The 13,733-nt window shown below is 42.1% G+C and overlaps 1 protein-coding gene across 1 annotated transcript; it reads right to left on the reverse strand.

Moving 5' to 3' along the window:
* Nucleotides 1-1,376: 1,376 nt before the first annotated feature.
* On the reverse strand, nucleotides 1,377-12,537 carry LOC308094866 (replication protein A 32 kDa subunit-like; the record flags this gene model as incomplete). Its single annotated transcript, XM_080441689.1, has 10 exons — nucleotides 1,377-1,470; nucleotides 2,137-2,252; nucleotides 5,414-5,551; nucleotides 5,648-5,755; nucleotides 6,890-6,961; nucleotides 7,096-7,209; nucleotides 7,391-7,448; nucleotides 7,552-7,565; nucleotides 9,568-9,642; nucleotides 12,481-12,537. The coding sequence occupies 10 exons, from the start codon at nucleotides 12,535-12,537 to the stop codon at nucleotides 1,377-1,379; spliced, it is 846 nt and encodes a 281-aa protein (XP_080297815.1).
* Between the last annotated feature and the right edge of the window lie 1,196 nt (nucleotides 12,538-13,733).

Genomic DNA, 13,733 nt, shown 5'->3' on the forward strand with positions numbered 1-13,733 from the left:
GGTGTAGCTTTATCGTGGTTATCAAGCGTCACTGAAGTGCTTCACGGACATTAACCCCAACAGGTCCATTTGGTTACATTTGTACACAGATGTAACCTACAGGTCCATTTGGTTACATTTGTACACAGATGTAACCAACAGGTCCATTTGGTTACATTTGTACACTAATGTAGGCCCCATCTTACAATTCTCAGACATTTTGAAAAATAGTGATATAGCCCATCTATACGCTGTTGTGTTGTGAGCTTGTAGATCGGCTATTTTCACTATTTTTGAAACAGAAGCGAAGTGAGAAAAAATAAAGTGGTTCACTCATAAAATATGTACATTTGGCTCCCTTCCTAGAAACAGAGGATTCTGATTTAGATATTTCAAATTAAAATTTAAATCTAGTGGAGGGAAAGTCATGAAAAAATTATTCATATCAATTTTGAAAAAAAAGACAAACCTTTAAGGGATATTTCACCTTCAAACATGTTTGGGGTCATTTTAACGTTTACTCAGGCTTTTGTGTTTGACTTTTTAAGTTTTATTTTATCAGACTAAACCCATTGTAACTTCAAACCATTTTAAACCATGTTAGATTCATTGAAAACACCCGTCCTTGGTTCTGGTGACTCATGCTGTCCTTCTAATCGTTCTAAACTTTTTCAATTTCTTAATTAATTTTATAATTCTATTGTTTTAATTTCCCCAAAAAGAATTAAGTTGAGAAAAAAACGAATGGAAAAAACACGCTCCCTCACACATTAGAACACGCCCCCTCACACATTAGAACACGCCCCCTCACACATTAGAACACGCCCCGTCACACATTAGAACACGCCCCCTCACACATTAGAACACACCCCCTCACACATTAGAACAAGCCCCCTCACACATTAGAACACGCCCCCTCACACATTAGAACACGCCCCCTCACACATTAGAAAGACAATATCAGTCACTAGAACCAAGGACGATGTTTTCAATGAATCTAACATGATTAAACTGTCTGAGGTGAAACATAAAAGCCTGAGTACTAGATGTTAAAATGAGCCCAGATATGTTTGAAAGTCAAATATCCCTTTAAATAAATGTAAATATCTACTGTCCACCACTGCAATCAAGAGACACAAGACCAGTTATGATGCTTTGTTAAGGATTATGTAATCATTAATAATGTAATCATTATGTAATCAAACTTCCAACATTGAACTGACAGTCACTCAGGCATCATGTGAGAATCAATTACAAATAAAGATAATTATAATCAAACATAAACGTATCATCAATGTGATTCATTCAAACATAATTAGATAAATTCTCTTTACTTTCAATTAAGACGCCATAGACGTTCATACAGTGGCTGATACATGAAACTGTAATATATTGTTTTAATTGACTGAAGAGTCGTATGAAGACTTGTAATGTCCTTCATCCACGGTGGTGAAGATGTGTCCTTCTCTCAGCAGAAACCTCACAGCATCTCTGTTGATATGAAGAGTCAAAATGTTTAATTACAGTATTTGTATATTTCTGTGTATGCCTGTTGTATGACCAACTGCACGCGTGTGTGTGTCTGTCTGTTGTATGACCAACTGCACGCGCGTGTGTGTGTCTGTCTGTTGTATGACCAACTGCACGCGTGTGTGTGTGTCTGTCTGTTGTATGACCAACTGCACGCGTGTGTGTATGTCTGCTGTATGACCAACTGCACGCGTGTGTGTATGTCTGCTGTATGACCAACTGCACGTGCGTGTGTGTGTGTGTGTGTGTGTGTGTGTGTGTGTGTGTGTGTGTGTGTGTGTGTGTGTGGTATGACCAACTGCACGCGTGTGTGTGTGTCTGTTGTATGACCAACTGCACGCGCGCGTGTGTGCGTTGTATGACCCACTGCACGCATGAATTTAAAAAAGGAAAATAAAAAGTGATTTGAAGAATATCATATAAATAGTATAATATTACATACCTGATGGCATATGTAATACAGTAATATTATATGATGTGTATAATCATCGTTATACATATATGTTTATAATAATCATATATATACATATATACATATATATATATTACATACCTGCTGATGGCTGCATATGTAATACATATATATGTTTATAATCATCATATATATAGTATAATACTATTACATACCTGATGGCTGCATACTGAAGTTTTCCCAGTTTGATGCAGAGATCCTTGAAGCTGATGCCTTCAGTCACATGAGCAGTATGTGTGGATGGCGTCCATGTGTGGATTACATTCAACACCTAAAAACACCACGAAATCATTGTAATTTATTACATTCAACACCTAAAAACACCATGAAATCATTGTAACTTATTACATTCAACACCTAAAAACACCATGAAATCATTGTAACTTATTACATTCAACACCTAAAAACACCATGAAATCATTGTAACTTATTACATTCAACGCCTAAAAACACCATGAAATCATTGTAACTTATTACATTCAACACCTAAAAACACCACGAAATCATTCTAACTTATTACATTCAACACCTAAAAACAACATTTTGTTTTTATCCCACCATTTTTGGTGGGATACATCTTGGAAAAACATCTTTTTCACCCAGTGCCAATTGCCAAAATTGTAATCCTAGGCGCTACTGAGGCCCGAACTGAGCTCACGCCTCCTTCAATGCATGAGGAGTGAGCAGGCCGCTTCTTACCACCTGATGGGGGGGGGGGGGGGGGGGGGGGCGTTTCCCCCTGTCAGGTGGCAGTATAGAGGATTACTACATGTTTTTGTGAGGGTACCTAACCTAGGAGACACAGGGAGAACATGTGAGGGTACCTACCCTAGGAGACACAGGGAGAACATGTGAGGGTACCTACCCTAGGAGACACAGGGAGAACATGTGAGGGTACCTACCCTAGGAGACACGGGGAGAACATGTGAGGGTACCTACCCTAGGAGACACGGGGAGAACATGTGAGGGTACCTAACCTAGGAGACACAGGGAGAACATGTGAGGGTACCTACCCTAGGAGACACAGGGAGAACATGTGAGGGTACCTACCCTAGGAGACACGGGGAGAACATGTGAGGGTACCTACCCTAGGAGACACGGGGAGAACATGTGAGGATACCTACCCTAGGAGACACAGGGAGAACATGTGAGGGTACCTACCCTAGGAGACACGGGGAGAACATGTGAGGGTACCTAACCTAGGAGACACAGGGAGAACATGTGAGGGTACCTACCCTAGGAGACACAGGGAGAACATGTGAGGGTACCTACCCTAGGAGACACGGGGAGAACATGTGAGGGTACCTACCCTAGGAGACACGGGGAGAACATGTGAGGATACCTACCCTAGGAGACACAGGGAGAACATGTGAGGGTACCTACCCTAGGAGACACGGGGAGAACATGTGAGGGTACCTACCCTAGGAGACACGGGGAGAACATGTGAGGATACCTACCCTAGGAGACACGGGGAGAACATGTGAGGATACCTACCCTAGGAGACACAGGGAGAACATGTGAGGGTACCTACCCTAGGAGACACGTGGAGAACATGTGAGGGTACCTACCCTAGGAGACACGGGGAGAACATGTGAGGTTACCTACCCTAGGAGACACGGGGAGAACATGTGAGGTTACCTACCCTAGGAGACACGGGGAGAACATGTGAGGTTACCTACCCTAGGAGACACAGGGAGAACATGTGAGGTTACCTACCCTAGGAGACACAGGGAGAACATGTGAGGGTACCTACCCTAGGAGACACGGGGAGAACATGTGAGGGTACCTACCCTAGGAGACACGGGGAGAACATGTGAGGGTACCTACCCTAGGAGACACAGGGAGAACATGTGAGGTTACCTACCCTAGGAGACACGGGGAGAACATGTGAGGGTACCTACCCTAGGAGACACAGGGAGAACATGTGAGGGTACCTACCCTAGGAGACACAGGGAGAACATGTGAGGGTACCTACCCTAGGAGACACAGGGAGAACATGTGAGGGTACCTACCCTAGGAGACACGGGGAGAACATGTGAGGTTACCTACCCTAGGAGACACGGGGAGAACATGTGAGGTTACCTACCCTAGGAGACACGGGGAGAACATGTGAGGTTACCTACCCTAGGAGACACGGGGAGAACATGTGCGGGTACCTACCCTAGGAGACACGGGGAGAACATGTGAGGGTACCTACCCTAGGAGACACGGGGAGAACATGTGAGGTTACCTACCCTAGGAGACACGGGGAGAACATGTGAGGGTACCTACCCTAGGAGACACGGGGAGAACATGTGAGGGTACCTACCCTAGGAGACACGGGGAGAACATGTGAGGGTACCTACCCTAGGAGACACGGGGAGAACATGTGAGGGTACCTACCCTAGGAGACACGGGGAGAACATGTGAGGGTACCTACCCTAGGAGACACGGGGAGAACATGTGAGGGTACCTACCCTAGGAGACACGGGGAGAACATGTGAGGGTACCTACCCTAGGAGACACGGGGAGAACATGTGAGGGTACCTACCCTAGGAGACACGGGGAGAACATGTGAGGGTACCTACCCTAGGAGACACGGGGAGAACATGTGAGGGTACCTACCCTAGGAGACACGGGGAGAACATGTGAGGGTACCTACCCTAGGAGACACAGGGAGAACATGTGAGGGTACCTACCCTAGGAGACACGGGGAGAACATGTGAGGGTACCTACCCTAGGAGACACGGGGAGAACATGTGAGGGTACCTACCCTAGGAGACACGGGGAGAACATGTGAGGGTACCTACCCTAGGAGACACGGGGAGAACATGTGAGGGTACCTACCCTAGGAGACACAGGGAGAACATGTGAGGGTACCTACCCTAGGAGACACGGGGAGAACATGCAAACTCCACACAGAAAGGCCCTTTCACCAACCCCACCTAGAGTATGGGCACTGATGACGCGTTGGAGAAGACACGCCCCCAGCGCCCACAGTGAGGCGACAGCGCTACAGACTGCACCACCGCGCCCATAAAGCCAACACTTTAACTCCGATCTGTGCTCATGGGGGGTCCCTGGAACAACATATCTGGAGATGGGGGTCCGCAGCCAAATACATATCATTTTGGAGAGTCCTTGACATGGAAAAGTTGGAGCACCACTGATATAGAAACATACTGTTAGGATTTAGAAAAATAAATAATTAGATATGTATTTGGCCACGGACGCCCATCTCAAAATGTTTTGTTCCAGGGACCCTCCAGGGACCCTCCAGGGACCCCCCCCCCCCCCCCCAGAAGCACAGATTAGAGTTACAAACGTTCACTTTAAAAATATACATTCAAAGATTTGCACAAAATGTTCACTATTTTTTTTTAAATAGCCAAATAAAAGTGAAGACGACACAGACGTGTTCCATGAATAAGGCTGTTTATCAAAGACACTGACCTGGCTGTGAACGCTGGACAGACCATATCTCAGTGTGATGTCATAACCTCCATCCCTGCTCTTATTCAGGTGACCCGATGATGATGATGATGATGATGATGATGATGATGATGTCATCGAGGTGGCCGTGTCACCTGCCTGGTGACCACAATGTTCAGTTCAACAGAGTTCAAGTTCAAAGGACAGAGACGATGTCCACATGAACACGAGATGATGTCATAGATGATGTCATACCCTTCCAAACTGCGTCATGTGGGCGTGTACCACCTCCAGCATGTGAGACGTGATCTCATTGTGATCCTCCATGCAACGCACGTTGTTGGCCACAAGTCTCATTTCACCCTTATGCAGCAGAGAAAATACCCTTATGGTGCATTCACACGGGCAGATTAAAAGATACAAAGATACAAAGATACAAAAATACAAAGATACAAAGATACAAAGATACAAAAATACACCACATCTTTGTCGCTGTGTTGCTTTGTATCTGTGTTGCTCAACGCGGTCGTTGACGTCATCAAACGTGCGGACATCAGAGCTACAGTTGTATCTTTGTATCTAGAAGTTGAACACAGCTCATCTTCAATTTGTAGCTTTGTTTTGTATCTTTGACGCTAGAGCTACAGCTACAAACGTTAGATGTATCTTTGTATCTTCATGTCGCTGGTTTCCATTGAAAATGAATGGTAGCATGTATCATTTAATCTGCTTGTGTGAACGCACCATTATACAGCAGAGAAAATACCTTCTGCACAGTTCTTTAACATACTGTAAGTTCATCTATCCCATACCTGGGAGGTCTGCACAGTTCTTTAACATATTGTAAGTTCATCTATCCCATACCTGGAAGGTCTGCACAGTTCTTTATCATACTGTAAGTTCATCTATCCCATACCTGGAAGGTCTGCACAGTTCTTTAACATACTGTTAAGTTCATCTATCCCATACCTGGAAGGTCTGCACAGTTCTTTAACATACTGTTAAGTTCATCTATCCCATACCTGGAAGGTCTGCACAGTTCTTTAACATACAGTTAAGTTCATCTATCCCATACCTGGAAGGTCTGCACAGTTCTTTAACATACAGTTAAGTTCATCTATCCCATACCTGGAAGGTCTGCACAGTTCTTTAACATACAGTTAAGTTCATCTATCCCATACCTGGAAGGTCTGCACAGTTCTTTAACATACTGTTAAGTTCATCTATCCCATACCTGGAAGGTCTGCACAGTTCTTTAACATACTGTTAAGTTCATCTATCCCATACCTGGAAGGTCTGCACAGTTCTGTAACATACTGTTAAGTTCATCTATCCCATACCTGGAAGGTCTGCACAGTTCTTTAACATACTGTTAAGTTCATCTATCCCATACCTTGAAGGTCTGCACAGTTCTTTAACATACTGTAAGTTCATCTATCCCATACCTGGAAGGTCTGCACAGTTCTTTAACATACTGTAAGTTCATCTATCCCATACCTGGAAGGTCTGCACAGTTCCTGACACTTTCACATAGGTTCCAGGACTGGCCAGATGCCGCTCCACACCATTCTGTTATAATGACTGTATATTTATCAACCACTTTAACAATAGCATCAACATTTTACAACATAGACGGATCTACAAGTTCACAACACGCCACAACGCATTGTGAGCTTGAAGATCTGTTATTTAAGACAAACTACCTGAGTGTCCATCCAGTGTTTTACAGTGAGAGGAGCAGCGGTCATGTCGTCCACCTGGTACTGAATGTTATTGACCAGGACTTCCTGTCTGATGACCACGCCTACAATAGACACCTGCAACAACACAACACACTGTTACACTGCAATAGACACCTGCAACAACACAACACACTGTTACACTGCAATAGACACCTGCAACAACACAACACACTGTTACACTGCAATAGACACCTGCAACAACACAACACACTGTTACACTGCAATAGACACCTGCAACAACACAACACACTGTTACACTGCAATAGACACCTGCAACAACACAACACAACACACTGTTACACTGCAATAGACACCTGCAACAACACAACACACTGTTACACTGCAATAGACACCTGCAACAACACAACACACTGTTACACTGCAATAGACACCTGCAACAACACAACACACTGTTACACTGCAATAGACACCTGCAACAACACAACACAACACAATGTTACACTGCAATAGACACCTGCAACACCACAACACACTGTTACACTGCAATAGACACCTGCAACAACACAGCACACTGATGTGATGTCGTGTACATTTACGTAAAGACGTGGTGTCGTGTACATTTACATAAAGACGTGGTGTCGTGTACAGTTACGTAAAGACGTGGTGTCGTGTACATTTACGTAAAGACGTGGTGTCGTGTACATTTACGTAAAGACGTGGTGTCGTGTACATTTACATAAAGACGTGGTGTCGTGTACATTTACGTAAAGACGTGGTGTCGTGTACATTTACGTCTTACGTAAGACGTGATGTCGTGTACATTTACGTAAGACGTGGTGTCGTGTACATTTACATAAAGACGTGGTGTCATGTACATTTACGTAAAGACGTGGTGTCGTGTACATTTACATAAGACGTGGTGTCGTGTACATTTACGTAAGACGTGGTGTCGTGTACATTTACGTAAGACGTGGTGTCGTGTACATTTACGTAAGACGTGGTGTCGTGTACATTTACGTAAGACGTGGTGTCGTGTACATTTACGTAAGACGTGGTGTTGTGTACATTTACATAAAGACGTGGTGTCGTGTACATTTACATAAAGACGTGGTGTCGTGTACATTTACGTAAGACGTGGTGTCGTGTACATTTACATAAAGACGTGGTGTCGTGTACATTTACATAAAGACGTGATGTTGTGTACATTTACGTAAGACGTGGTGTCGTGTACATTTACGTAAAGACGTGGTGTCGTGTACATTTACGTAAGACGTGGTGTCGTGTACATTTACATAAAGACGTGGTGTCGTGTACATTTACATAAAGACGTGGTGTCGTGTACATTTACGTAAGACGTGGTGTCGTGTACATTTACATAAAGACGTGGTGTCGTGTACATTTACGTAAGACGTGGTGTCGTGTACATTTAAATAAAGACGTGGTGTCGTGTACATTTACGTAAAGACGTGGTGCCGTGTACATTTACATAAAGACGTGGTGTCGTGTACATTTACATAAAGACGTGGTGTCGTGTACATTTACGTAAGACGTGGTGTCGTGTACATTTACATAAAGACGTGGTGTTGTGTACATTTACATAAAGACGTGGTGTCGTGTACATTTACGTAAAGACGTGGTGTTGTGCACATTTACGTAAAGACGTGGTGTCGTGTACATTTACGTAAGACGTGGTGTCGTGTACATTTACGTAAGACGTGGTGTCGTGTACATTTACGTAAGACGTGGTGTCGTGTACATTTACGTAAGACGTGATGTCGTGTACATTTACGTAAGACGTGGTGTCGTGTACATTTACGTAAAGACGTGATGTCGTGTACATTTACGTAAGACGTGGTGTTGTGTACATTTACATAAAGACGTGGTGTCGTGGACGTGGTGTCGTGTACATTTACGTAAAGACGCGGTGTTGTGTACATTTACATAAAGACGTGGTGTCGTGTACATTTACATAAAGACGTGGTGTTGTGTACATTTACATAAAGACGTGGTGTCGTGTACATTTACGTAAGACGTGGTGTCGTGTACATTTACATAAAGACGTGGTGTCGTGTACATTTACATAAAGACGTGGTGTCGTGTACATTTACGTAAAGACGTGGTGTCGTGTACATTTACATAAAGACGTGGTGTCGTGTACATTTACATAAAGACGTGGTGTCGTGTACATTTACGTAAAGACGTGGTGTCGTGTACATTTACATAAAGACGTGGTGTCGTGTACATTTACGTAAAGACGTGGTGTCGTGTACATTTACATAAAGACGTGGTGTTGTGTACATTTACGTAAAGACGTGGTGTCGTGTACATTTACATAAAGACGTGGTGTTGTGTACATTTACATAAAGACGTGGTGTTGTGTACATTTACATAAAGACGTGGTGTTGTGTACATTTACATAAAGACGTGATGTTGTGTACATTTACATAAAGACGTGGTGTTGTGTACACTTACCTGGCTGACGTCACAGAGGTCAGTAGCAGACAGGATGTGGGACACGGTGCACGGTACGATCTGGACAGATGACCTCTGGGACCAGAGCAAAGCAATGACACTTTAACTACTAATAATCTAACATGTTACATTAACATGTTACATTAACTACTAATAATCTAACATGTTACATTAACATGTTACATTAACTACTAATAATCTAACATGTTACATTAACATGTTACATTAACTACTAATAATCTAACATGTTACATTAACATGTTACATTAACTACTAATAATCTAACATGTTATATTAACATGTTACATTAACATATTACATTACCATATTACATTAACTACTAATAATCTAACATGTTACATTAACATACTACATTAACTACTGTTAATATAAACTAAAGTATTAGATTACTGTGTTGGTATCTCTGCGATCTATCTCTGGAGCACCATGTCCCACCTCCCCCGTTTTGTGATTGGATGGAAAAGTGCATCTAGCAAATCAGAAGACGGGGGAGGCGGGGAAGAGAAGAGAACTTAATGTTAAAATATGGATATAACATGTTTAATGGTAACGCCGTTTAGCGCCGATCAACGCACGTTTCCGCCGGAGCCTCCTGCATCTGGGAGTATCTTTGAAAAATCTCTGCAACACTTAAGCGACGTTATATCTGTCCGAGACCAGACAGTGGTACCAGCGGGTACATGGGAGAGTGGATTGACTGTCAAGGGACCCTGGATACCGCCCTCCCAAATATAAAAAAGGTATTCAGGGTTCCGAAAGGGGCTCAAAACGTGTCACAACGTCACACGTTGTGAGCTTGTAGATCAGCTATTCTTTCTGTATATAAATCTGGTGGTCCCTGACACGAAAATGTTTGAGAACCTCTGCAACATGAGCTTTATAAACATGAGAACCTCTGCAACATAAGCTTTATAAACATGAGAACCTCTGCAACAGTGAGCTTTATAAACATGAGAACCTCTGCAACAGTGAACTTTATAAACATGAGAACCTCTGCAACAAGAGCTTTATAAACATGAGAACCTCTGCAACATGAGCTTTATAAACATGAGAACCTCTGCAACATGAGCTTTATAAACATGAGAACCTCTGCAACATGAGCTTTATAAACATGAGAACCTCTGCAACATGAGCTTTATAAACATGAGAACCTCTGCAACATGAGCTTTATAAACATGAGAACCTCTGCAACATGAGCTTTATAAACATGAGAACCTCTGCAACAGTGAGCTTTATAAACATGAGAACCTCTGCAACAGTGAACTTTATAAACATGAGAACCTCTGCAACAAGAGCTTTATAAACATGAGAACCTCTGCAACATGAGCTTTATAAACATGAGAACCTCTGCAACAAGAGCTTTATAAACATGAGAACCTCTGCAACATGAGCTTTATAAACATGAGAACCTCTGCAACATGAGCTTTATAAACATGAGAACCTCTGCAACAGTGAGCTTTATAAACATGAGAACCTCTGCAACATGAGCTTTATAAACATGAGAACCTCTGCAACAGTGAGCTTTATAAACATTAGAACCTCTGCAACATGAGCTTTATAAACATGAGAACCTCTGCAACAGTGAGCTTTATAAACATGAGAACCTCTGCAACAGTGAGCTTTATAAACATGAGAACCTCTGCAACATGAGCTTTATAAACATGAGAACCTCTGCAACAGTGAGCTTTATAAACATGAGAACCTCTGCAACAGTGAGCTTTATAAACATTAGAACCTCTGCAACATGAGTTTTATAAACATGAGAACCTCTGCAACAGTGAGCTTTATAAACATTAGAACCTCTGCAACATGAGCTTTATAAACATGAGAACCTCTGCAACATGAGCTTTATAAACATGAGAACCTCTGCAACAGTGAGCTTTATAAACATGAGAACCTCTGCAACATGAGCTTTATAAACATGAGAACCTCTGCAACAGTGAGCTTTATAAACATGAGAACCTCTGCAACATGAGCTTTATAAACATGAGAACCTCTGTAACATGAGCTTTATAAACATGAGAACCTCTGCAACATGAGCTTTATAAACATGAGAACCTCTGTAACATGCGCTTTATAAACATTAGAACCTCTGCAACATGAGCTTTATAAACATGAGAACCTCTGTAACATGAGCTTTATAAACATTAGAACCTCTGCAACATGAGCTTTATAAACATGAGATGAGATCTAAACTAGAAAACCCGCCAGGTCAGGTACGTTATTGTGGCCTCCTGGTGGCGCTATAATAGGCCAATGTGAAAAGAGTGCCATTTCTTCTTAGGCCTTTCACGGCAATCGGACACTGCATTCATGATTTGAGGCATTTTGTGCCAAAAATGTGTTTTTCTAAATTAGACCTGCTGGTGGCGCTATAACAGGCAAATTTTAAAAGGGTCGCATTTCTTCCTTGGCCTAGTGGGAATGTGTGTGTGAAATTTCACGGAAATCGCAAGCTGTGTTCATGATTTGAGGCATTTTGTTCAAAACGGACCAATCCTGCAAACTTTGGAAGCCAATCTTAGCCAATCAGGATGGAATATGGAAAATCGGACAGATCCGTGTTAATCACATGACTATAGAGATACTATGTACTTATTTGCGTGATGTTTGGATAAAATCTGTAGGAGTAATATCAAAAAATGGGTTTGGCACAAATCTGCCTCCTGGTGGCGCTATAACAGGCCCATGTAAAAACATTGGGGCAGAGGTTCTGAATTGGCATCCAGGGAGTGTGTGTGCACAGTTTCGCAGCGACCGGGCCAACGGTGCCGGAGATTAGCTGCTAACAGACAGAGAGCGGACGGACACACTGACGGACGGACAGACAGGGGGTAAAACATACTCTCTCGCCATGCCTTTCGGCCTGGCGGAGACAATAAAGTACTTTACCTTGTTGGTCCAGCGCTCTGCAGAGCCACCTGATGGTTCCCCATACCTGCTGCCCATTGTTACAGGTACCTGTAAACCAGCAGATTCTGTAACTCATCTGAATGTATGCATGTGTATCCAAGACATTCAGTGTCAGGATTGGCTTTCCTTTTTGGTTTCTATCCCTTAATTATAAGGTTTATATCCCTTAATATAAATTAATGATCTAACTAACCCATACATGGGCAACTGGCGGCCCCCACCTTCACTTAATGCGGCCCACAGGTTAATATCAGAATAGTGTATACATATATATATATATATATATATATATATATATATATATATATATATATATATATATATATATATATATATATATTATTAATTTCAGCTGTTATGATTCCTAACATGTAAACATGACCCGCTTTAATGACTTCAGTCTGTATTAGTAGCTTAATGACTAGTATTAACATTATATTGTCTTTTTTATGTCCAATGGATTTGTATTTAAGTTCATAAAGTTAACAAAAGTATAACTAAATGCATTTGAAATTAAATAAAAATTTCACTTTTCAGGATTCCATTTAAAAAATAGCAGAAAAAAAAATCTGGATTCCAGTTAAAAAAATAGCAAAAGTAGCAAAAATAACAGATCTACAAGCTCAAAACGCACCGCGACACGTTTTGAGCTTGTAGGTCGGCTATTTTTGCTACTTTTGTGCAATCTGGGAACCCAAAGCCAAATGAGAAGGAAAAACAGCGCCCTCTGCTGTTTGTACTATCTCAGAGCAGAATCTGAGAGATTAACTTGTGTGACAGAATGGTGAAGTACGGCATTCATTTAGGAAGAAAGTTAAAATAAGGAGATAAGGTTTCTGCCCGACAACAACAAAACATCACCCCTGATATTCTAACCCTTATTTTTTATGTTGTTGTACCTATTGTACCCCCCCCCTCCCCCGAAACAAGGGACCACCATGGAAATAAGCCTCAGGCTTTACAGTTTAACCCCTTAGAGACGTTAAGTGTATCATTGTGTTTTATCATGCATTGTGACATCATTTCAATAAATACCTCATTAATCAAAACCACTTTCAACCTGGCATCCATATTTGGGCCAAAAAAAATGTCAAAAAAACAAGAAAAAAGCAGATCTACAAGCTCACATATATGCAGGGTGTATCTATAATGCAGGGTTTTAACTCACCTCAGCTGCAGATGGTAGAAATGTGTCAACAAGTCAACAGATGAGACTGAACAGTTTGTCACGA

The sequence above is a fragment of the Gymnoscopelus braueri genome, assembly GCF_963280865.1.
Source record: "Gymnoscopelus braueri genome assembly, chromosome: 11".
Lineage (NCBI taxonomy): Eukaryota > Metazoa > Chordata > Actinopteri > Myctophiformes > Myctophidae > Gymnoscopelus > Gymnoscopelus braueri.